Source organism: Delphinapterus leucas, chromosome 8 (genome assembly GCF_059928025.1).
Source record: "Delphinapterus leucas isolate spDelLeu-1000000601 "Yukka" chromosome 8, BTC_Dleu_Yukka2, whole genome shotgun sequence".
Lineage (NCBI taxonomy): Eukaryota > Metazoa > Chordata > Mammalia > Artiodactyla > Monodontidae > Delphinapterus > Delphinapterus leucas.
Window position 1 is genome coordinate 113,389,772 of NC_143136.1, and position 24,933 is coordinate 113,414,704.

At 39.9% G+C, this 24,933-nt stretch overlaps 1 protein-coding gene and 1 pseudogene across 4 annotated transcripts in view; both read right to left on the bottom strand.

Annotated features, from left to right (window-relative positions):
* Positions 1 to 24,933, bottom strand: part of EPB41L5 (erythrocyte membrane protein band 4.1 like 5) — a 143,045-nt gene that overhangs the window by 23,097 nt on the left and 95,015 nt on the right. For 3 of the 4 annotated variants that reach the window (XM_022565505.3, XM_022565504.3, XM_022565503.3), the window contains 3 exons: positions 10,519 to 10,670; positions 8,337 to 8,434; positions 3,082 to 3,210 (listed from right to left, as the gene is read on the bottom strand). In XM_022565505.3, the coding sequence (XP_022421213.2) occupies positions 3,082 to 3,210; positions 8,337 to 8,434; positions 10,519 to 10,670 (379 nt within the window). The remainder of the gene's footprint in view (positions 1 to 3,081; positions 3,211 to 8,336; positions 8,435 to 10,518; positions 10,671 to 24,933) is intronic. The other variant, XM_089916982.1, reaches the window with a different exon arrangement.
* LOC115802300 (U4 spliceosomal RNA) lies at positions 15,488 to 15,653 on the bottom strand (annotated as a pseudogene).

Genomic DNA, 24,933 nt, shown 5'->3' on the forward strand with positions numbered 1-24,933 from the left:
CAGCTCCAGAAAGAGGTAACCATAACTTATCTACGGAAGTATCAGTACTGTACCCAGCAAAACCCTATCCCACGCCCAAATTCATACTCCAAGTTTCCACTTCAATATGTTGGTCTATGAATCCATACGCTTTACTGGACAGCTCTAAATTATTTAAGACACAATGATATGTTAGTCAATGTACACAGAATCCAAAAAGATTCAATGCCAGAATTTTTCAAATTTACATGATAAAAAGCAGAAACATATTAAGCTGCATATCTGGCTTTTTGTTTTTCCCTGAGTACAAGGAATATTTCAGAGGAGAATTCTAAAGAGGTCAGTTATTGAGGTATCATTTACATACAGTAAAATGCACACATTTTAAATGTACGGTTTGGTACATAATCAACACTACAATCAACATGTGTAACACTTCCACTACCCCAAATGTTCCCTTGAGGCTTCCGATACAATCCCACCAAAAACCCATACACGTGGCCAGCAGTGATCTGTGCTTTCCATAGTTTCATATAAATGGAATCATAACATCCTTTTGTGGCTCCCTCTTTAGACTAACAGGATGTTTTTGAGGTTCACCCACGGTGTTGCATGTGTCACTAATGCATTCCTTTTTTGCGTGCTGAGTAGCTTTCCACTGTATGGATACACCCCAATTTGTTTATCTGTTTACTTGTTGATGGACATTTGGATCGTTTCTAGTTTTTACCTATTACAAACAAAGGTGCCAGGAACATTCATGTACTAATACCTGTGTGAACCTACGCTCTTATTTCTCTTGAGTAAATACCTAAGAGTGGAGCTGCTGGGTCATATGCTAAGTGTACGTTTAATATTTTACCAACTCTTTTTTTCAAAATTAATTAATTAATTTTTGGCTGCGTTGGGTCTTTGTTGCTGCGCACAGGCTTTCTCTAGTTGCGCAGAGCCGGGGCTGATCTTTGTTGCGGATCACGGGCTCTAGGTGCACAGGCTCAGTAGTTGTGGCACACGGGCTTCAGCAGTTGTGGCTCATGGGCTCTAGAGTGCAGGCTCAGTAGTTGTGGCACACAGGCTTAGTAGCTCAACCACATGTGGGAACTTCCGAGACCAGGGATCGAATCTGTGTCCCCTGCATTGGCAAGGTGGACTCTCAACCACTGCACCACCAGGGAAGCCCTTACCAACTCTTTTATAAAGTACTTGGAACATTTTATGTTCTTACCAGCTGCGTGCATTGCAGGCAGTCACGGGCATGTCAGTTGTTAACTTTAGCTATGAATTACAATGTTAGCTGTAGACTTTTTTCATAGATACCATTTATCAGGCTGAAGTTCCATTCTACTACTAGTTTGCTGTGAGCTTTTATCATAGTGTTAAATAATGTGAAATGCCTTTTCCAAATAAATTGAGACAATTTTCCTTACTTTTTAATATGTTGTACTATACTCGTTTTTGAACGATAAACCAACTTTTTTCCTGAGATAAACCCTACTTGGCCATGGTGTACTATCCTGTTTATAAGCTGTTCAGTATGATTTGCTTCCACTTTGTTAAGGGCTTTCGAGTCCATGTTCAAGAACAGTCCTGGTCTGTAGCTGCTTTTCTTGTACTCTCCTTCTCTGGCTTTGGTGTTAGGCTAAGACTAGCCTCATAAAACGAGTTGGGAAGTGCTCCCTGCTCTTCTAATTCCTGAAAGCTTGTGTAGGACTGTCTTCTGCCTTAGATGTTCAGTAGGCCTTAACAATGAAGGCGTCTGGTCCTGAATTTTTCTTTGTGGGATGATTTTAACTATAAAACAAAATCTTTCATTTAGGGCTATTCAAGTTATTTCTCTCTTGTTCAAGTCAAAACAGATCCAAAGTACAACTGAAACATAAGGTGACGAAAAACTGTCACCACCACTGCTGCTACAATAGGCAGTGTCAACATCAGGATCAACACTTACTAAACACTAATTCTGTGCCAGAAGCCATTCTGTGGCCTTTACCTGTATCATTTTATTTCATCCTTATAACCCACCTTCGGGAAGGTATTACCATTACCACTTTTTAAACATAATTAAACTGAGGCTCAGGGAAATTAACTAACTTGCCAAGTCACAAAGCTAATCGGTGATTAGCTACTAGTAGATTAGAAACAGGATTCAAACTCCAGTTGTCTGATTCCAGAGCATGTACTGCCGTATTTTATATATAAATATTATGTTTTATGTTTACACTGGGGTGAGAAGCTACATAAAGTGCATGAACGACATTCCTCAAGTCCTCTCAGCTCTCTTCAAGGTCTGTGCCTGGGAACACAATGGGTAAAGAGCCCCTTCTCAACAACAGGATTATTTTGAAATCCTAGTTGACAACCGGACTTGGTAAGACAGGCTTCTGTCCTGTTTCAGTGCAGAGGATAATCTGAAAGTTGGGGAGGGCCAAGGAAAAGCTGATTTTGAGAGCATGGACGCCATCAACTTCATGGGGGCTGGTCCCTACCCACTGCACCCTTCATGAGACGACACAGCCTTATAACCATCACTCTGTTGCCAATAACATCACAATTTTGCTGAACTGGGGGTAGATGGGTGGTGGGGAACAATGAATTGATAAAGAAAGACCTAAAGTCATAGACTTAATATTGACAGGAACTAAAAATCACTATAGAGTTTCCAGCTATAAAAGTGACAAAGATTAGGGACTCACTTCTACAGGAATTTGACTTTTTTTAAAAATTTCTTATACTGTAGAGCAGCATCTTTACTCTTTTTATCCTGTGACTCCCCCCTCTTAATCTTGCCTGAGTAGAATTTGGAGTTGGGAAGGCATGTGCCATCTTTTTTTTTTTTTTTTTTCCTTTTTTCGGCCGCACCGCGCTGCATGCGGGATCTCAGTTCCCTGTCCAGGGATGGAACCCGCACCCTCTGCGGTGGAGGCGCAGAGTCCTAACCACTGGACCGCCAGGCAAGTTCCGGCATTGCCATCTTGAGTGTGCTTCCTGGTACTACTCTCTCTCTAATCACCGGCCAAGTCACTCATGTCTACCGTTCGTATACTTTCTTTGTTCTACAGGGTCTCCTTCCACTTCACCAGGACCCTAGTAAAGGCAGCTTACCTTCTGCACTGCTTCTACATGAGCCTTCAAAATGTTACTCTTCAAGTCAGGAGGAACTCTCCTGGCATTCAGTGCTGGGCTGTCAATGGCATTATTCAGACATTTCTCAGTTAACTTCACCACTTCCTCCTAGATATTAAAAATATACTGTAAGCAACTCTGAGAGCATATAACTCAATGGAAACAGAAAAGGACTGATGAAATTTCATATTCAGACAATCAGGGAATCATGTGTCTCAGGCAGTCATATCCTACTCCAGGAAGAGTCGACTCTTATACGGGGTTTCAAACTAAGGCACAGTAATCACAAACAAGAACTATGACTTGGCAGGGACCCCTGGAAATCATCTAGCCCAATTTCCTGTCTTTAAGCAACTGAATAACTAACGATACCACCCTGGACAAATGCCTGAAATAAACCACAAAATGTGTGCCTTTTGCTGTAATTAATTTCAATTGGATTTTAGGTCAGGCCCTACGCAGGCTAAACCCTGTGGTTCTGGAACTGTCACCAGGTAGATGACTGTGTTTGAGATTATGTTACATGGCCAGAAGGAGGTCACTATCAGGTGAAGACTTAACGAAAATGATAAAATAAAGCCCAAGTCCACTGAATGAAGATCATAATTGAAACAATATAAATTAACTATTATGAAAAGAAATGGGAGAAAGCAAATTAATAAGTTTAAATTATCTGCACTACAACTGATATTTTACCTGACTTGAATGCCAATCAATAACAACAACAACTACCATTATCATTACTATGGTTACCATTTAACACTGGGCTAAATAACAAACTCACTCTAAGTACTTTCTTCAACTCAGATACAGCTTTTGTTCTATAAAACAGGCTAGCTGCCACGTATGGGATTACATACTGCACCGCTCTTTCAGGTTTGAAAATATTTAACTAATGTGCTTATTCTAATCTGTTTTTTCTAAGTGTGGTCTCCACACATCTGCCTCCGGGGGGGATCCTAAAATGTGAATGTTTTAACAAGCTTCCTTGTGTGATTCTGATACCTATAAACGTTTGAGAATCACTACTTTGCACTAGACTGTAACTTCCTAGTCTTTTTTATATTTATTTTTTGTGGTACGCGGGCCTCTCACCGTTGTGGCCTCTCCCGTTGCGGAGCACAGGCTCTGGACGTGCAGGCTCAGCGGCCATGGCTCATGGGCCCAGCTGCTCCGCAGCATGTGGGATCCTCCCAGACCGGGGCATGAACTCGCGTCCCCTGCACCGGCAGGTGGGCTCCCAACCACCGCGCCACCAGGGAAGCCCTAACTTCCTAGTCTTCAGAGTGGTTCCCAGCAAGTGAAAGAAGACCTGATGCCCTTTCTCAACCATACCTACTTCACCACCAGATGACCCAGCAAGCCCACCTCTGGGCTTAACATCCAAAGGAAACAAAATCACTATCCCAAATAGATCTGCACCCCGATGTGCACTGCAGCCATGACATGGAAACAACCGGAGGGCCCGTCAACAGGTGATGAAGAGGATGTAAAATACACACACACACACACACACACACACATACACATAAATACACACACACAAGGAAACACTGTTCAGCCTTTAAAAAGAAGGAAATCCCGCCATTTTCAACAACACAGATGAAGCTGGAGGCCTCGTGCCAAGTGAACGAAGCCAGATAGAGAACAACAAATATTGCACAGCACTACTCAGATGTGGGACCTAAAAAAAAATTCCAAATCAGAAACAGAGAGCAGAATGGTTGCCAGGGACTAGGGGGTGGGATAGCAGAGGGAGGTTGGTACAAGTTATCAGATGAATAAATCCCGAGGACCCAATGTACAGCATGGTGACTACACTTAATTATACTGTTTTTTACACTTGAAATTTGCTGAGAGAGTAGATCTCAAGTGCTCTCACCAAAAAAACAAAACAAACCAAAAGGTAACTTATGTGAGCTGACAGATATGTCAACTAATTGTACAGCAGGAATCACTTCACAATGTATACTTACACCAAATCATCAAGGTGTACACTTTAAAGGTATTTAAATTTTATTTGTCAATTATACCTCAGTAAAGCTGGAAAAGTATCAGGGCTAGTTCAAATGCTTTGACATTCTCTTTTCAGAGACAATTACATTGCAGACTTGAGATTATTTGCTAATCATTTATATTTGCACATCACAGGATTCTCAGAGCAACCTGCCTCTGATATAGGCAAGTATTTATTTTCCTGCCTATATTAAAAACAAAAACAAGAATTCAACACACGTATCACAGGTAAAAGTACCCGTGACTGTTACCATCTTTCTGGAAGGCAATTTTGCAAAAGTACCAAAGGCTTTAAAATTATTCCTGAAATTTGACCTAACACTGTGCCGCACCATGCGGCTTGCAGGATCTTAGTTCCCAGACCAGGGACTGAACCTGGCCCAGACAGTGAAAGTGCAGAGTCCTAACCACTGGACCACCAGGGAAGTCCCAAACCCAACACTTCTACTCCCCAGTAAAATAATCAAAGATGATGGCAGATACTTACATAAGACTATCAGAGCACTGATTATGATGGTGAAAATTAGCAACAATCTAAATGACTAATAGGAGACTGAGTAAATGCAGTGATGATATATGCATGCCATTCAACTATTATCAGTAATATGTTATTGAAATAAAGAGAGTTATAATGGATTGGTTATAAAAAAGTGTTAGTGCATTTTTATTTAAAAAAAATATATATCACATTTCAAGGTTTGGTTTAAAATGTTAACCATAGTTACCTCTTAGTACTGGGATAACGGAGGTTAGATAATGTCCTGCTTTTTAAAATCTGTATATTGTGTTACTATGCTGCTGATATGTCTGCCTTGGATGGCCAAAATGTGCAAACAGAAGACCGAAAGAACTAAAAAGACACACTGATTCCTAAACACCCCAAATTAGACCTGTTCTAACATGACTGGATGCTCAAACTCTCCTGTAGAGCTGTCCTTGCTGCCATCAGTCAGCTTAGTTAGAAGCTTAAGTCGGGTTAAAGTCATCCAAAGTCTGCTTCAGTTTGTTACCAAGCAAGGGGTCGTGTGCTCGCAGCACAGAAAGCCAAACTCTGACAGTGGGTGTTTGCAGCAAAGTAGGGTGCCAAGCAAGGAGAACGGGCAGGTCATGTGCAAAGATCTGAACTCCCCGACGGCTTTCAAGCAAGGGTCTTTAAAGACATTGTTAGGGGAGAGGGTCCAGGATACGTGATCAACCCGTGGACTTCCTTCTGATTGGCTGGTGGTAAAAAGGGTGATGACTCGGGAACCTCAATCTTCTGGTTCCAACCAGTCTCGGGTTGACATGCTTGTGGTCAGCATGTCGTCACCAACCCGCAGAGGGTGGGGGTCTCAGCTTCTGCAGAACAGCTCAGAGATACGCAGCAGACGGTTATCCACATCCCTTCAGGAGGAGCTAGGAGCCCTGTGACTCTACTGTCCTAATCATTAACTGCTAGAGTCAGCTCTCTGGAACTCAGGAAAGGCCCAGGAGGCTACAGCCTGTTTCCTACAAACAAGAAACGGGGGACATGGAGAGGCTTTTTGTTCCTGGGAGGGCCCCACGGGGTCCTGCTTGGCTTCAGTCCCCCCTTTGCTTTGATCCTCCTCAATCCTGAGGGGAACAGGGGCAGGACAAGAAAGGGAAGTTTTTGGATAAAGAGATTAATCATAAACTCAGCAGGGCCACTCAGCGTTTGAAGTTCTCAACCGGAATGCCATCAGATCTAAACTCAAAACCACTCTTGAGGGCTTCCCTGGTGGCGCAGTGGTTGAGAGTCCGCCTGCCGATGCAGGGGACACGGGTTCGTGCCCCCGTCTGGGAAGAACCCACATGCCGCGGAGCAGCTGGGCCCGTGAGCCATGGCCGCTGAGCCTGCGCGTCCGGAGCCTGTGCTCCACAATGGGAGAGGCTGCGACAGTAAGAGGCCAGCGTACTGCAAAAAACAAAACAAAACAAAAAACCACTCTTGAAACAATCCTGGCTAGAAGAGAAGTCTTATTTCTGAGAGCTCCTTCTTTAAATGGCCCAGAAAAACTGAAACTGTTTAATTAAAAAAAAATTATATAAGCCTTTTAACTAAAGTGAAGTTCTTTTTAGTTCTAACCTTGGAGAGATGCAAAGAGTTATTTTAAGGTTGGTATGGTTCACTCTTTTTGAGAATTTAATAAAATTTGGACCCGCTTTCCAGAAAAACGTATAAGTGAATCAAAGATGAGAATATGTATTCAATTTCATAGGGTTTAAGGCACTCCTTATAATGATTCATGGGCAGATCCATGATTTGCAAGAATCTTGCTTTAGAAGAATACATACAATTTGCCTTGTATTTTACCTAAATATACACAAAAGTTTTAACCACTTTATAAACTTTCTTCCCCTTCAACTGCTGAATGTATCTAAATGAAGCCAGAAGAGTCCCTGAGATCATGATAAAAGAGATGTGAACTTTTAGAGCTAGCTTACCATATAAACTAAAAAAATGCTAAGATACCAACAGCTTAACAGCCTGATTTCCAGACTTAAAAATTATTCTTTAAAAAACTGGCACCTGGGACTTCCCTGGTGGTCCAGTGGTTAAGACTGTGCTTCCACTGCAGGGGGCGTGGGTTCGATCCCTTGGTTGAGGAACTAAGATCCCACATGCTGCACAGTGCGGCCATAAAATAAAAATAAAAAAATTTTTAAATAAAAAACCTGCACCAACAATATTAGTATAATATTAGTAACTATTCTTTAAGCTGAAAATGTCAAGAGGTAGCAGAATACGCCATCCCCAAATATGCCACTTTGGGGCATATTATTTTGAGCTGAAGGCAATTGAGAAGAAGCAGATAGACGAAACGTTCTGTCCTTACCCTATATGCCTAAAAGCAGAACGGAAATTTACAAAGGAGTCCCTCCTTCCCTCTCTACCAGGAAGGACAAATGTTTCAACAAAACAAAATTCATTCAACAGGGATGGCTGGGCTGAATAAAAATATGGTTTAATAACCATATCACTTTTGACTGTGTTTAAAAAAAACTTGCGATGACCTTATAGGTCTTAACGTTGATGCCCATGTTTCCTCCTGCACATCCACGAATTTCACCTTTGTAAATGGTAAAACAGGTTTATAAGCGTTCTGCACAGACAGATTTCCCAGTGAAAGAAAAGAAAAAGTAATGGCTTTTGATGGAAATGATTTCTCAGAGGTCTGGAGCTGTGTGACAGGCAAACAAAGGAGGACTCTGAATACCTGGTTGCTGATGTTAACATCCCTGTTGGGATGACTGGCTGGCAAAGGACCACTTTCCATTTCAAGGTGTTTGAGCTTCTCTGAGACATCTTTTAATGCTGAAAAAAAAATGGGAAAACAGCCGCTTAGTCTGACAGGCTGTCACAGCCGTGTAAGGGTGAAGACTTAGGCTTTCTCCACACCCCTCAACATCAGTTACCATCAATTACAGGTAATAACCCAGATCACTACGGAACAGATATTCCGTCACCAAGAAACTCTCCATTAATTTGATTAAGAGCTAACCTAAATAGGAACATCACCCTGTGTCTGCTCTGCTGGATGTGGAATCCCCATGGCATGTGTGGCTAAGAAAGCTCACAGTCATGAGAGTAGAGGAAAAGGCACAGAGCACCTGTGACACGGCCTTCCTTCCTAGGTACAACCCAAGCTCCCCCCTGCAAAGCTCAGCACTCGGCTGTTTCCTTTCCTTGGTCCTGACTACACACAGCCTACAACTAAACTTACGTGGAGCAAACTGATGGAGGACACACATTTATGCACTCGCTGACTCAACCTATTACATACTGGTGACGTCAGGTGTGATGAAGAACAAGCGTTTTAGCTTCACTACATGCAAAACACATTGCACATAAAATCCTCCAACCACTGAAAGATGATACATTAAAGACAATTTAGCTTTAAATGAGTTCTATTTAACAACTGTTAGTTGTATTAATCTTATTTTGCAGGGACCAATTTGGTGGGAGTTTGAAATTTTACATTGTCCACTTGACAAAGAAGCTGTTGAATGCCTAATAATTTCTATATAATCAGGTAGAAGAAGGGAGGGGAAAACTATGAAATCATTTGCTCTTGGTCAAAGGGATCTTCCAAAAGTGTCCATCAGTTAATTCTGTACATCTTTCCCTTGGCTATACATTAGAATAAGATGTGGAATTTTTAAGAAATACTGATTCCCAGAGCTGACCCTAGAACAATGATATCAGATTTCTGAATGTAGTTTTCTGGTACTGGTAGTTTTTAAAATTCTCCAGGTGATTCTTCTTTAAAATAAATTTACTTATTTATTTTTGGCTGCATTGGGTCTTCGTTTCTGCGTGCGGGGGCTACTCTTCGTTGCGGTGCGCGGGCTTCTCACTGCGGTGGCTTCTCTTGTTCCAGAGCACTGGCTCCAGGCGTGTGGGCTTCAGTAGTTGTGGTGCGTGGGCTCAGTAGTTGTGCCTCGCGGGCTCTAGAGCGCAGGCTCAGTAGTTGTGGCACACGGGCTTAGTTACTCCGCGGCACGTGGGATCTTCCTGGAACCCGTGTCTCCTGCACTGGCAGGCGGATTCTTAACCACTGCATCACCAGGGAAACCCCAGAACAAATTTTTAATTCCAGTTACCAGCAGTACTTCAGCATGTTCTATGAAGCAGAAGCACTGTGCAACTTTTCATTAATGCTTCTTTCTAAATTACTAAATACTATTGCTGTATTCTACACTCCTCAGAGACAACAGCATACTCACTGGCAATTTCCAATAAGTTGTTTAAAGAGAGTGTCTTAATTTTAGCAACAGAAATCAAAATTGGCAAGAGCCACATAAACATAAGCTGCTTTTAAATGAACACACACTGAGATTCAACAGAAAGCTCCTGTTTAAAGACAGTTTATGCTTTAATATCAAATCAGACTCACAAGTATATAGAAATTTTCAATGTGCAATTTACTGTTTCCTTTTAACCTTCTAAAAAGTTAAGGAAGGCAGCATTCTTTCTGGATTATTTATTTTTGTGGGTCTGGGCAACAACAGCCCTCATTAATAACAAAATACTATCTGTGAACTAATGGACTGTCCAAACATTCATTCAATCCTGTGCCCTAGATCTCTAAGGAAACTTTTTACTCTTAATTTTCACTCAAGAAACAAAGTAAAAAGCAAATTTGAAAATTCAAAAATGTTTAAGAACTTATAAATGATACAAATGTTTAATGGTCTCAATTATGTGATCTTAAATATTTCAATGGACCCTTAAGCCAAAAAGGCAAGAAGGCATAACTATTCCACAGTAACATTTCAAATCCAACCACTGCATAAAATATTCTTAGAGGAACTGCCTTAAACAGCTCATTTCAAAGGCGGGCAGACTAGGGCGATGCCAGTGATGTTACACAGAACGTTTAGTTACTCCCCACTCACCTTCCAGCCCCTCTAATCCAGCCTGCCTGGTGGCTGTGCTCACTTCACCTGGGGCTTGGGACATGGCCATGGTGTCAGGTGCCCCAACTACATCATCAATGGTTGTTTCCCGTAAGTCTGGACTATCTAGCAAATCAATCTTCAGAGGCAAGCTATAAAGGTAACGGAAAACTTAATTAAACCAAGAAGTTTATCAGGAAAAGAATTTTAAATACTAACAAAAATCTCTGCTGGAAAAATAATTCATTTGATAGTTTGGATCCCAAGTAGTTTATTCATCTGTCAAAACCCTCTGGGCAGATTCTCTTCCATCCAAGATGGAGTAAAAGGAACTGAATTTAGCTTCCCAACTGAAATAACCTAAGGGGAAAACAAACAATTTTCAAGAGTAAGACCTCAAAGAACAGAAGGCAGTGACCCTGAGCTTTGGAAAACAAATGAGGAGCCCTGTGCTTGACCTGAGGGGAGTCCCTGGGCCGGGGTGCAGAGAGAGTGCAGTGTGGCAGAGCACAGAGGCCTCCCTTGGCTGACAGCGCAAGGAGACCAAGGCAAGCCAGAGTTCACAGCACAGGCTACCAGACAGAAGAGAGCAGCCCTGCAAGGAGAGAATCCTACAGGTCTGCAGGTCCCCTCAAGTATGCAGGAGAGCACTGACCAGGGAACATGTGTAAGGAAACTCCCTGAGGCTGGGAAAGAACTAGTGGCACTCACACTCTGCCACAGTGCCCCCTCCACAGGCAGCACGTAAAAACATGTAATTCAAGGGCATTTAGTATTAGGAAGGTCCTGCCTCTGTAGTAGAGAATAATTAACCCAGGCTGACCATGGCAGCAAACCCGCTTAACACATCATAAAAGACCTGAAAGGATCAAACTGCTTCCAAGTAACTTAACTGCATCCCAAGACAAAGCTCAAGAAGACTGAGAGGAAGACAAAATGATCTGGCATCCAACAAAGTAAATTTCACATGTCAGGCACCCAGTCAAAGACTGTCAGGAATGCAAGAAGGCAGAAAAAGACATCTCATACTAAAGAGAATAATCAGTCAAGAGAAACTGACACAGATACTAGAATTAGCAGACAAAGACACATAGTTATTGTAACTGTATTCCATATCCTCAAAACTTAAGCAGAAACCAGAAGATACAAAAAAGACCCAAACCAAACTTCTAGAGATGGAAACCACAATATCTGAGATGAAAAATATACTGGATGAGATGGACAGCAGATTAGATTTTAGAAAAGATACTGAACTTAATGGCATAGCAATAGAAACTATCCAAAATAAAAGACACAGGGAAAAAGGAAATCTGCCAAATTAAAAGAATGTCAGTTATTCTTTGTGGGACAACTTCAAGCAACCTACTGTATGAATAACTGGAGTCCCACAGTGCGGGTGGGACAGAACAAATATCTGAAGAAAACAATGGCTGATGTGTTTACAAATCCGATGAAAACTATAAACCCACAGATCCAAGAATTTCAGGAAACCCTAAACACAAGAAACATGAAGAAAACTACACCAAAACATATCGTAACCACACTGTTTAAAGCCAATGATGAAAAGAAAAACTTAAAAGCAGCCAAAACATTGTATGTTCAAAGGAGTAAGATAAGGATGACAGCAAGCCAAAGCAATCTTTTATTTTATTTTTTTATTATTAACCTATTTTATATATATTAGTGTATACATGTCAATCCCAATCTCTCAATTCATCCCACCCCCACCCCCACCCCCACCCCACTTCCCCCCTTGGTGTCCATAAGGTTAAAGCAATCTTGAGAAAGAAAAACGAAGCTGGAAGAATCAGGCTCCCTGACTTCAGACTATACTACAAAGCTATAGTCATCAAAACAGTATGGTACTGGTATAAAAACAGAAATGTAGATCAAGGGAACAGGATAGAAAGCCCAGAAATAAACCCTATGGTCAATTAACCTAAAACAAAGGAGGCAAGAGTACACAATGGTGGAAAGACAGTTTCTTCAACAAATATTGCTGGGAAAACTGGACAGCTACATGTACAAAACTGAAATTAGATAATTCTTTAACACCATACACAAAAATAAGCTCAAAATGGATTAAAGACCTAAATGTGAGACCGGACACTATAAAACTCCTAGAGGAAAACATAGGAAGAACACTCTCTGACATAAATCACAGCAATATCTTTTTTGATCTGTCTCCCAGAGTGATGGAAATAAAAACAAAAATAAACAAATGGAACCTAATTAAACTCAAAAGCTTTTGCACAGCAAAGGAAACCATAAACAAAATGAAAAGACAACCCACAGGTTGGGAGAAAATATCTGCAAATGATGTGACCAAAAAGGGATTAGTCTCCAAAATTTACAAACATCTCAAGAGGCTTAATATCATCAAAAAAAAAACAACCCAATCAAAAAATGGGCAGAAGACCTAAACAGACACTTCTCCAAAGAAGACACACAGATGGCCAAGAGGCACATGAAAAGATGTTCAACATCGCTAATTATTAGAGAAATGCAAATCAAAACTACAATGAGGTATCACACCAGTCAAAATGGCTATCATCAAAAAATCCACAAACAATATAAATGCTGGAGAGGGTGTGGAGAAAAGGGAACCCTCTTGCGCTGCTGGTGGGAATGTAAATTGATACAGCCACTATGGAGAACTACCATACGACCCAGCAATCCCACTCCTGGGAATATATCCAGAAAAAAATGTGGTCTGAAAGGATACATGCACCCCAATGTTCACTGCAGCACTGTTTACAACAGCTAATACATGGAAGAAACCTAAATATCCATCAGCAGAGGAGTGGATAAAGAAGATGTACATATATACAATGGAATATTACTCAGCCATTAAAAAGAATGAAATAATGCCATTTGCAGCAACATGGATGGACCTAGAGATTGTCATACTGAGTGAAGTAAGTCAGACAGAGAAAGAGAAATATCGTATGATACCCCTTATATTTAGAATCTAAAAAGAAATGATACAAATGAACTTATTTACAAAAACAGAAAGAGACTCACAGATTTGGAGAATAAAGGGAGGTTACCAGGGGGAAGGATAGGGGGAAGAGACAGTTAGGGAGTATGGGACTGACGTGTACACACTGCTATATTTAAAATGGATAACCAACAAGGACCCACTGTATAGCACAGAGAACTCTGATCAATGTTATGTGGTAGCCTGGATGGAAGGGGACTTTGGGGGGAGAATGGATACATGTATATGTATGGCTGAGTTGCTTGCTGTGCACCTGAAACTATCACAACATTGTTAATCAGCTATATTCCAATATAAAATAAAAAGTTTAAAAAAGAAAAAAGGATGACAGCAGATTTCTTATCAGAAATAATGCAAACTAGAGGACAGTGGAGGAGTATCTTAAAAGCGCTGAAAGAAAGAAGCGTATCAACCCAAATTTTATATCCAGCCAAAAAGCTTTCAAAAATAAAGGAAAATCTATGTATATACCAAATAAAAGTGAAAACAAACATCCACACAAAAATGTATATACAAATGTTCATGGCACCATTATTCATAACAGCCAAAAACATGGAACAACCCAAATGCCCATCAACTGAGGAATAGATAAATAAAATGTGGTATATCCACAGAGTGGCATAATAACCAGCAATAAAAGGAGTGAAGTACTGATACATGCTAGGACCCTTGAAAACATAATGCTAAGGGGAAAAAGCCAGACACAAAATACCACATATCGTATGAGTCCATCTGTATGAAATGTCCAGAAGAGGCAAATCCACAGACGCAGAAAGTAGATCTGTGGTTGCCAGGGGCTGGAGAAGAAAGGGGACTGACTGCTGTGGTGTAAGGTCTGAAGTTAAGATTCAACAGTACGCCCTGAGCCTCATGGGGCCCCAAAGGCCCAACCACCATGAGTTTCCCGGCTTTCACCAGATATGCCCTCCCAGTGAAAAAGGTTCCCCTCAACTGTACCAGCCCCATCCTACCATGTTCCTAATCCCACAAGCTTCACTTCTCTGCCAGCCCGTGAAACTGTTCAGACGAGCCAATCACGTCCCCTCATGGGAACCAGGGTGGCTCATTCTCATGTCCCTATAAAGCCCGCCTCCCAAAGTCCATGTTTGTCCACTCTGCTCCCAAGCGCAACACGTACGAGGCCCCGCTCTTGTGGGGTTTCCTCCTCCCCTGAGCCACGAGTATGTGTCTAATAAACTGCTGTTTGTCTCACCTGTCCAGGGCTGGGCGTTGTGTGTTGGCCATCTTGTAGTATTTAGGGTGGGGGATCCCTCCCTCACCAAAAGTGTGAATAGGGGAGGAGCAGAACAACTAATAATGGGGATGGGGTTTCTTTGGGGGAGGGGTAAAACTATTCTAAAGTAAAACTGTAATAAAGGTGGCACAATTCTATCAATGTGCTAAAAACACTGAATTGTCCACTTTGAATATGTAAATGGTATGGTATGTGACTTATATCTTAATAAAGAAAAAAAGAAAGACAAATAAAAGGAATTCATGACAAAAAGACCAGCACTAAAAATTGCTAAAGGAAGACCTACAGGCAGAAGTAAAACAAACAACATATTGTGGGGTATAAAACACAGATGGAAATAAAATGCTTGACAAATGACAGTACAAAGCCTGGGAGGGGAGAAATGGAAGTACACTACTGTAAAGTTCTTATACGACACATGAAATGGTATAATATCCCGTGAAAGCATACTGTGATAAGTGAAAGTTGTATAGGCTAAAGTAACAATTAAAGTGAAAAAAAAAATCCAAAGAGTTATAGCTAAGGAGTAAGAAGAGGATATAAATGGAATTTTTTAAAAAACACCTGATTAATGAAAAAAAGAAAGAGAGGAAGATGGGAACAAGAAACATATGGGACAAATAGGAAACAAATAGCAGGATGATAGACACAATCATATCAATAATCATATTAAAAGGAAGTAGTATAAACATACCATTTAAAAAAAAATTCAGTCTCTGTAGAGACTGTCAAAAATTGCCAATGCTAAAAAAAAAAAAAATTGCCAATGCTGACTGTATTTCAAGTCATCATGGCAGGGTATTCGGAAGAGTTTTCAATTGGCAATAATCATGCCTCAGATAAACCTCATTGGCTATAATACTGCCACTGTGCAAAGCTGAAATATACCAATTTTCAGATGCAGAGACTGTCAGTTAAGATTTAAAAAGTAAAACCGAATTATGTGCTGCATACATGAAACACAATTTAAATATGAAGAAACAAATTAACAAAGATTAAAAATAAAAATAGAAAAAGATATAGCATGCTAACACTTGTCAAAAGAAAGCTACAGTGAATATACTGATATCAAAGTAGAGTTCAGAGCAAAGAATAGTACTTAAAATGAAGATGATCATTTCATAAGGATAAGGGGGTCATTTAATCAAGAGAATATAACATTCCTAAATATTTATGAACTTAATGACGGAGCTTCAAAATACATGAAGCCAAAACTGAAAGAACTGCAAAGAGTAATAGATCAATTATGGTTGGAGATTTCAATACCCTTCTTTCAATAAGTGCCAGAACAGAAAATCAGCAAGGGTACAGTAGATTTGAACAGCACTAACCACCAACTTTACCTAATTGACATTCAGAGAATACTCCATCAAAATATCAAAACACATGTTCTTCTCAAGTGCATACAGAACAATCACTCAGACAATATTCTGGGCCATAAAACAAGAGTCAAAAATTCAAAAGGACTCAAATCATACAAAATATGTGTGTTCGTTGACCAGAATATAATTAAATTAGAAATCCAAAACAGAAAGCTCCTTGGAAAATCCCCAAATATTTGGAAACTATGTAATGCACTTCTAAATAACCCATGGATCAAAAAACATATGAGGGACTTCCCCAGTGGTGCAGTGGTTAAGAATCCACCTGCCAATGCAGGGGACACGGGTTCGATCCCTGGTCTAGGAAGATCCACATGCCGTGGAGCAACTAAGCCCACACGCCACAACTACTGAGCCTGCGTGCCACAACTACTGAGCCCAAGTGCCACAACTACTGAAGCCCATGCGCCTGCAGCCCATGCTCCACAACAAGAGAAGTCACTGCAATGAGAAGACTGCACACCACAATGAAGAGTAGCCCCCTGCTCACCGCAACTAGAGAAAGCCCGCGCACAGCCAACGAAGACCCAACGCAGCCCCCCAAAAATAAAAATAAATAAAATAAATTTATTTTAAAAAAAAGATATGAAAAGGAAATTTAGAAAAGAATTTTGAACTATGAAAACGAAAGCACAACATATCCAAATTTGTAGGATGTCACTAAAGCAATAGTTAGAGGAATACTTATAACATTAAACATCTATATTATGGGGCTTCCCTGGTGGCACAGTGGCTGAGAGTCCGCCTGCTGATGCAGGGGACACGGGTTCGTGCCCTGGTCTGGGAGGATCCCACATGCTGCAGAGCGGCTGGGCCCGTGGACCATGGCCGCTGGGCCTGTGCGTCCGGAGCCTGTGCTCCGCAACGGGAGAGGCCACAGCAGTGAGAGGCCCGCGTACCACAAAAAAAAAGAAACACATCCATATTAGGAAAGAAGAAAGTTTTCAAATCAATGACCTCAGCTTATACCTTGATAAACTAGAAAAAGAGCAAATTAAATGCAAAGGAAGTGGAAGGCAGGAAATAATAAAGATAAAAGGGAAAAATAATAGAAAAAATGAATTAAACTGAGAGCTAGTTCTTTGAGAAGCTCAATATAATTAATAACTTCTAGCTAGACTGATAAAAAGAGAGAATACATATTTACAATATCAGGAGTCGGAAGAGTGACATCACTACAGACATTACAGATGCTAATATGGTATAAGAGAATATTATTAACTTTATGCCAATAAATTCAATGATTTAGATGATATGCAAAAATTTCTTGAAAGACACAAACTACCAAAGCTCACTAGGAAAACAGAAAATCTGAATAGACACAGAAAAGTAAAGAAATTGAATCAGTAATTAAAAATCTTCTCACAAAGAGAAGCTCAGGCCCAGAGGACCTCCCTGGTAAATTCTATCAAATATTTAAAAGGAGAAATAATTCCAATCTTCAACAAACTATTTCACAAATAGAGGAAAGGCAACATTCTCCAACTCATTCTATGAGCCCAGTATTACCCTGATACTGGAGCCATTCCAAATACATAACAAAAAATCAAGCAAGAAATAAAAAGGAATGTCCACCATGAGCAGGTGGGATTTATCATAGGAATGCAAAGTTGGTTTAATGTTTTAAAATCAATTAATGTAATACTACATTTTAATAAAAGAAAACATGATCATCTCAATAGATACAGGAAAAGCATTTGACAAAATCCAACAACACTCATGGCAAAAACTCTCAACAAAGAATAGATGGAACATCTTCAATCTGATAAAGGGAATCTACAAAAAAATCAACAGTGAACATCATATTTAATGATGGATGACTGAATTCTTTCTCCTCTAAGTCACAAACATAACAAGGATGTCCACCCTGACCACTTCTATTCAACAATATACTGGAGGTTCTAAAAAGTGCAATAAGAAAAAAAAGGCAAAGAACAGAAAAGTAAAGTAAATTAAGGGCCCAAATTAGAAAGGAAGAGGTTTTTATGTGCAGATGATAGAATCCTATACAAAGAAAAGCAAATGGAATCCACAAAATCCTACTAGAAAGTAATAAACGAGTTCAGCAAGGTTGCAGGTGCAAAAATCAATTATATCTATACACTAGCAACAAGTAACAGAAAACTGACATTAAAACAATTCCATTCACAATAGCATCAAAAAAGAATAACAACAGGGGAATTTCCTGGTGGTTCAGTGGGGTAAAGAATCCTCCTTCCAACGCAGGGGACACAGGTTCAATCCCTGGTCGGTGAACTAAGATCCCACATGCTGTGGGGTAACTAAGCCCACATGCCACAACTACTGAGAGAAAACCTGTATGCCAGAACAAAGAGCCTGTGCTGCAACAAAAGATCCCACGTGCCTCAATGAAGACCTCACATGCCGCAACTAAGACCCGATGCAGTCAAAGAAAAAAATAAACAAAATAAATATTTAAGAAAAAAGAATAGCAACAGGAATAAATTTAATAAAGGATATGCAGGACTTGTACAGTTAAAACTATAATAAATGAAGGAGATCTAAATAAGTGGCAAGACGTTTCATGTTCATGGGCTGAACACTTAATATTGTATTGTCAAGATGACAATCCTACACAAATTGATCTATAAATTCAATGCATTCACTATCAAAATCCCAGCAGGCTTTTTTGTAGAAATGGACAAACCAATCCTAAAATTTATATAAAATTCAAAGGAGCTAGAATACCCAAATGCATTCTGAAAAAGAACAAAGTTGGAGGATACATGCTACCTGATTTCAAAACTTGCTATAAAGCCAGAGTAATCAGGACAGTGTGGTATTGGCACAAAAATAGTTATGTAAATCAAAAGAACAAAATTGAGAGTCCAGAATTCCTTACGTTTATGGTTGATTTTTGCCAAAACAAACCAACGGAAAAAAGGATAGACTTTCAACAAATGGTGGCAAGACAACTAGAAATACATGCAAAAATATGAATTTAGACGCTAACCTTACACCATACATAAAAGTGAAATCAAAATGAATTAACAGGGACTTCCCTGGTGGTCCAGTGGTAAACAATGTGCCTTCCAATGCAGGGACATGGGTTTGATCCCTGGTTAGGGAACTAAGATCCCACATGCTGCGGGGCAACTAAGCTGGCGCGCCACTACTACTGAGCTCGCGTGCCTCAACTAGAGCCCGTGTGCAGCAAACTACAGAGCCCACGCGCTCTGGAACCTGCACGCCACAACTAGAGAGAGAAAACCAGCATGCTACAACTAAAGAGAAGCCCACACACTACAATGTAGAGCCTGTGCACCACAACAAAAGATCCCACATGTCTCAATGAAGATCTCGCATGCCACAACTAGGACGTGATGCAGCCAAAAATGAAATAAATAAATAAATCTTTTAAAAAATGAATAATAGACTGAAAAGTTAACAGCTAAAACTGTAAATATTTGAAGAAAACATGGGGGAAAGAAATGTCTGTGATTTGGGGTTGGTAAAATGTTCTGAGATATGATACCAAAGGTACCATCCATAAAATAAAAAGTTGGTAAGTTGGACTACATCACAATGAAATGCTTGAGTTTCTAAAAAACACTAATATGAAAACGAAAAGAGGGCTTGCCTGGTGGCGCAGTGGTTGAGAGTCCGCCTGCCGATGCAGGGGACGCGGGTTCGTGCCCTGGTCCGGGAGGATCCCGCATGCTGCGGAGTGGCTGGGCCCGTGAGCCATGGCCGCTGAACCTGTGCGTCCGAAGCCTGTGCTCCGCAACACGAGAGGCCACAGCAGTGAGAGGCCCGAGTACGGCAAAAAAAAAAAACAAAAAACGAAACAAAAAAAAAACCGAAAAGAGAAGTTACAGATTAAGAGAACATTTTTGCAAATCATGTGTTGATAAGGGACTGGTTTCCAAACTACACAAAGAACTCTCAATGTTAAAAAGACAACCCAGGGCTTCCCTGGTGGCGCAGTGGTTGAGCGTCCGCCTGCCGATGCAGGGGACACGGGTTCGTGCCCCGGTCCGGGAAGATCCCACATGCCGCGGAGCGGCTGGGCCCGTGAGCCATGGCCGCTGAGCCTGCGCGTCCGGAGCCTGTGCTCCGCAACGGGAGAGGCCACAGCAGTGAGAGGCCCGCGTACCGCAAAAAAAAAAAAAAAAAAAAAAAAAGAAAAAAGACAACCCACATAAAAATGGGCAAAAGGTCCAAATAGACACATCTCCAGAAACGATCTATAAATAGCTGACAAGCATATGAAAAGATGCTCAATATCACTAGCTCTCAGGAAAATGCAAATCAAACCCGCAATGAAATCCCGTTATTCACCCTCTACAACAGCTATAATCAAAAAGGCAGAAAATAACAAGCATTGGAGAGGGTGTGGGGACCTGGAACACTCGTTATTTCCGCTCTGGAAACCAGTCTGCCAATTTCGTGGAAAGTTAAAATGTTAAGTTCATCATGCAACCCAGCAGTTTTCCCCCTAGGAGTCTATCCAAGAGAACCCGTACCTTACGTCCACACTGAGACATGAACAGGAATATCCATAACATTATTCAGAGCCAGAACATGGAAACACTGCAAATGTCCAACAACTGGTGAATGGATAAACAAAATGTGCTATATCCATAAACTGTCTTGCTATTCAGCAACTGAAAGGAGCACACTAGGATACGTGGACGAACCTCAAAAACATTCTGCTAGGTGAAAGAAGCCAGACATGAAACCTTGTATACTGTGTGACTCCATTCATATAAAATGTATAGAAAAGTCCAATTTATAAAGACTGAACATTTGGGGATGATGAAAATGTTCTAAAACTAGATTGTGGTGACTACTGTATGATTTTATACATTTCTAAAAATCATGGAATTATAGTAAGTGAATTTCATAATATGTAAAAATATTTTAAAATATGTAAAAATAAAACATAAACTTGCTTTAAAAATCTTATTCAAATTTAGGGTATCAAAACTAGAAAGTAACAATCTAGTTCAACAAAGTTACAAGATCAATATACAAGAATCAACTGTTCACCCGTATCCATTCAATGAACAACAGGAAAATGAAATTAAGAAAACAATTCCATCTAGAAACCCAATGTATTCTATTTTAACTTTCAACACAATTCATCTGCTGTGGCAAAGCTCAAAGGTCGTAGACACACTGAGTTAGGGAGAAGGAAAGAAAATCCCTCTGTGCCATGCTTTCCTACAGGAATGAAGGCCATATTTTAATTATATACCCTGTGTCTGGGACCCAAATAAGAAATAAATTATTTTGAAAACTGTTAAAAGGAATAGTAAGAACCAAAAAAGAACACTTCCTTGTTAGTCAAGAGATCTGTGTCCCATAGAGAATAGACTGGTGGTTGCCAAGGTCAGGGCAGGGGAGAGGGCTGGACAGGGAGTTCAGGGTTGACAGATGCAAACTACTATTATACAGAGAATAGATAAACAACAAGGTTCTACAGTAGAGCACAGGGAACTATATTCAATATCCTGTGATAAACCACAATGGAAAAGAATATGAAAGAATGTGTGTGTGTGTGTACACACATACATGTGTATATATATATGAGTTACACTGCTGTACAGCAAAAATTAACACAACACTGTAATTCAACTATACTTCAATAAAATATAAATTAAAAAAAATAAAGAGAGGGCAGACAGCAGAAGGAAAAAGAATTACAATCCTGCAGCCTGTGGAACAAAAACCACATCCACAGAAAGATAGACAAGATGAAAAGGCAGAGGGCTATATACCAGATGAAGGAACAAGATAAAACCCCAGAAAAACAACTAAATGAAGTGGAGATAGGCAACCTTCCAGAAAAAGAATAAAGAATAATGATAGTGAAGAGGATCCAGGACCTTGGAAAAAGAATGGAGGCAAAGATTGAGAAGATGCAAGAAATGTGAAACAAAGACCTAGAAGAATTAAAGATCAAACAAACAGAGATGAACAATACAATAACTGAAATGAAAACTACATTAGAAGGAATCAATAGCAGAATAACTGAGGCAGAAGAACAGATAAGTGACCTGGAAGACAGAATGGTGGAATTCACTGCTGTGGAACAGACCAAAGAAAAATGGATGAAAAGAAATGAAGACAGCATAAGAGGCCTCTGGGACAATATTAAACGCAACGACATTTGCATTATAGGGGTCCCAGAAGGAGAAGAGAGAGAGAAAGGACCAGAGAAAATATTTGAAGAGATTATAGTCGAAAACTTCCCTAACATGGGAAAGGAAACAGCCACACAAGTCCAGGAAGCACAGAGAGTCCCAGGCAGGATAAACCCAAGGAGAAACACGCCGAGACACACAGTAATCAAACTGGCAAAAACTAAAGACAAAGAAAAATTATTGAAAGCAGCAAGGGAAAAACGACAAATAACATACAAGGGAACTCCCATAAGGTTAACAGCTATTTCTCAGCAGAAAGTCTACAAGCCAGAAGGGAGTGGCATGACATATTTAAACTGATGAAAGGGAAGAACCTACAACGAAGATTACTCTACCAGGCAAGGATCTCATTCAGATTCGATGAAGAAATCTAAAGCTTTACAGACAAGCAAAAGCTACAAGAATTCAGCTCTACAACAAATGCTAAAGGAACTTCTCTAAGTGGGAAACACAAGAGAAGAAAAGGACCTACAAAAAAAAAAAAACCATAACAATTAAGAGAAGAGTAACAGGGACATACATATCGATAATTACCTTAAACGTGAATGGATTAAACGCTCCAACCAAAAGACACAGGCTCACTGAATGGATACAAAAACAAGACCCATATATATACCGTCTACAAGGGACCCACTTCAGACCCCTAGGGACACATACAGGCTGAAAGTGAGGGGATGGAAAAAGATACTCCATGCAAATGGAAATCAAAAGAAAGCTGGAGTAGCAATACTCATATCAGATAAAATAGATTTTAAAATAAAGAATGTTACCAGAGACAAGGAAGGACACTATATAATGATCAAAGGATCAATCCAAGAAGAAGATATAACAATTATAAATATATATGCACCCAACATAGGAGCACCTCAATACATAACACAACTGCTAACAGCTATAAAAGGGAAAATCAACAGTAACATAATAATAGTGGGGAACTTTAACACCTCACTTACACCATTGGACAGATCATCCAAACAGAAAATTAATAAGGAGACACAAGCTTTAAATGACACAACAGACCAGACAGATTTAATTGATATTTATAGGACATTCCAACCAAAAAAAGCAGATTACACTTTTTTCTCAAGTGCACATGGAACATTCTCCAGGATTGATCACATCTTGGATCACAAATCAAGCCTCAGTAAATTTAAGAAAACTGAAATCATATCAAGCATCTTTTCTGACCACAATGCTATGAGATTAGAAATCTATTACAGGGGAAAAAAACGTAAAAAACACAAATACATGGAGGCTAAACAATACATTACTAAATAACCAAGAGACCACTGAAGAAATCAAAGAGGAAATTAAAAAATACCTAGAGACAAATGACAACAAAAACATGACGACCCAAAACCTATGGGATGCAGCAAAAGCAGTTCTAAGAGGGAAGTTGATAGCTATACAAGTCTACCTCAAGAAACAAGAAAAATCTCAAATATACAATCTAACGTTAAACCTAAAGGAACTAGAGAAAGAAGAACAAACAAAACCCAAAGTTAGTAGAAGGAAAGAAGTCATAAAGATAGGAGCAGAAATAAATGAAATAGAAACAGAAAACAATAGCAAAGATCAATAAAACTAAAAGCTGGTTCTTTGAGAAGATAAACAAAATTGATAAACCATTAGCCAAACTCATCAAGAAAAAGAGGGAGAGGACTCAAATCAATAAAATTAGAAATGAAAAAGAAGAATTTACAACAGACACCGCAGAAATACAAAGCACGCTAAGAGACTACTACAAGCAACAATATGCCAATAAAATGGACAACCTGGAAGAAATGGACAAATTCTTAGAAAGGTATTAACTTTCCGAGACTGAACCTGGAAGAAATAGAAAATATGAACAGACCAATCACAAGTAATGAAATTGAAACTGTGATTAAAAATCTTCCAACAAACAAAAAGTCCAGGACCAGATGGCTTCACAGGCGAATTCTATCAAACATTTAGAGAAGAGCTAACACCCACCCTTCTCAAACTCTTCCAAAAAACTGCAGAGGAACGAACACTCCCAAACTCACTCTATGAGGCTACCATCACCCTGATACCAAAATCAGACAAAGATACTACCAAAAAAGAAAATAACAGACCAATATCACTGATGAATATAGACGCAAAAATCCTCAACAAAATACTAGCAAACAGAATCCAACAACACATTAAAAGGATCATACACCATGATCAAGTGGGGTTTATCTCAGGGATGCAAGGATTCTTCAGTATACGCAAATCAATCAATGTGATACACCATATTAACAAATTGAAGAAGAAAAACCATATGATCATCTCAATAGATGAAGAAAAAGCTTATGACAAAATTCAACACCCATTTATGATAAAAACTCTCCAGAAGGTGGGCACAGAGGAAACCTACCTCAACATAATAAAGCCCATGTATGACAAACTGACAGCAAACATCATTCTCAATGGTGAAAAACTGAAAGCATTTCCTCTAAGATCAGGAACAAGACAAGGATGTCCACTCTCCCCACTATTATTTAACATAGTTTTGGAAGTCCTACCCACGGCAATTAGAAGAAAAAGAAATAAAAAGAATATAAATTGGAAAAGAAGAGGTAAAACCGTCACGGTTTGCAGATG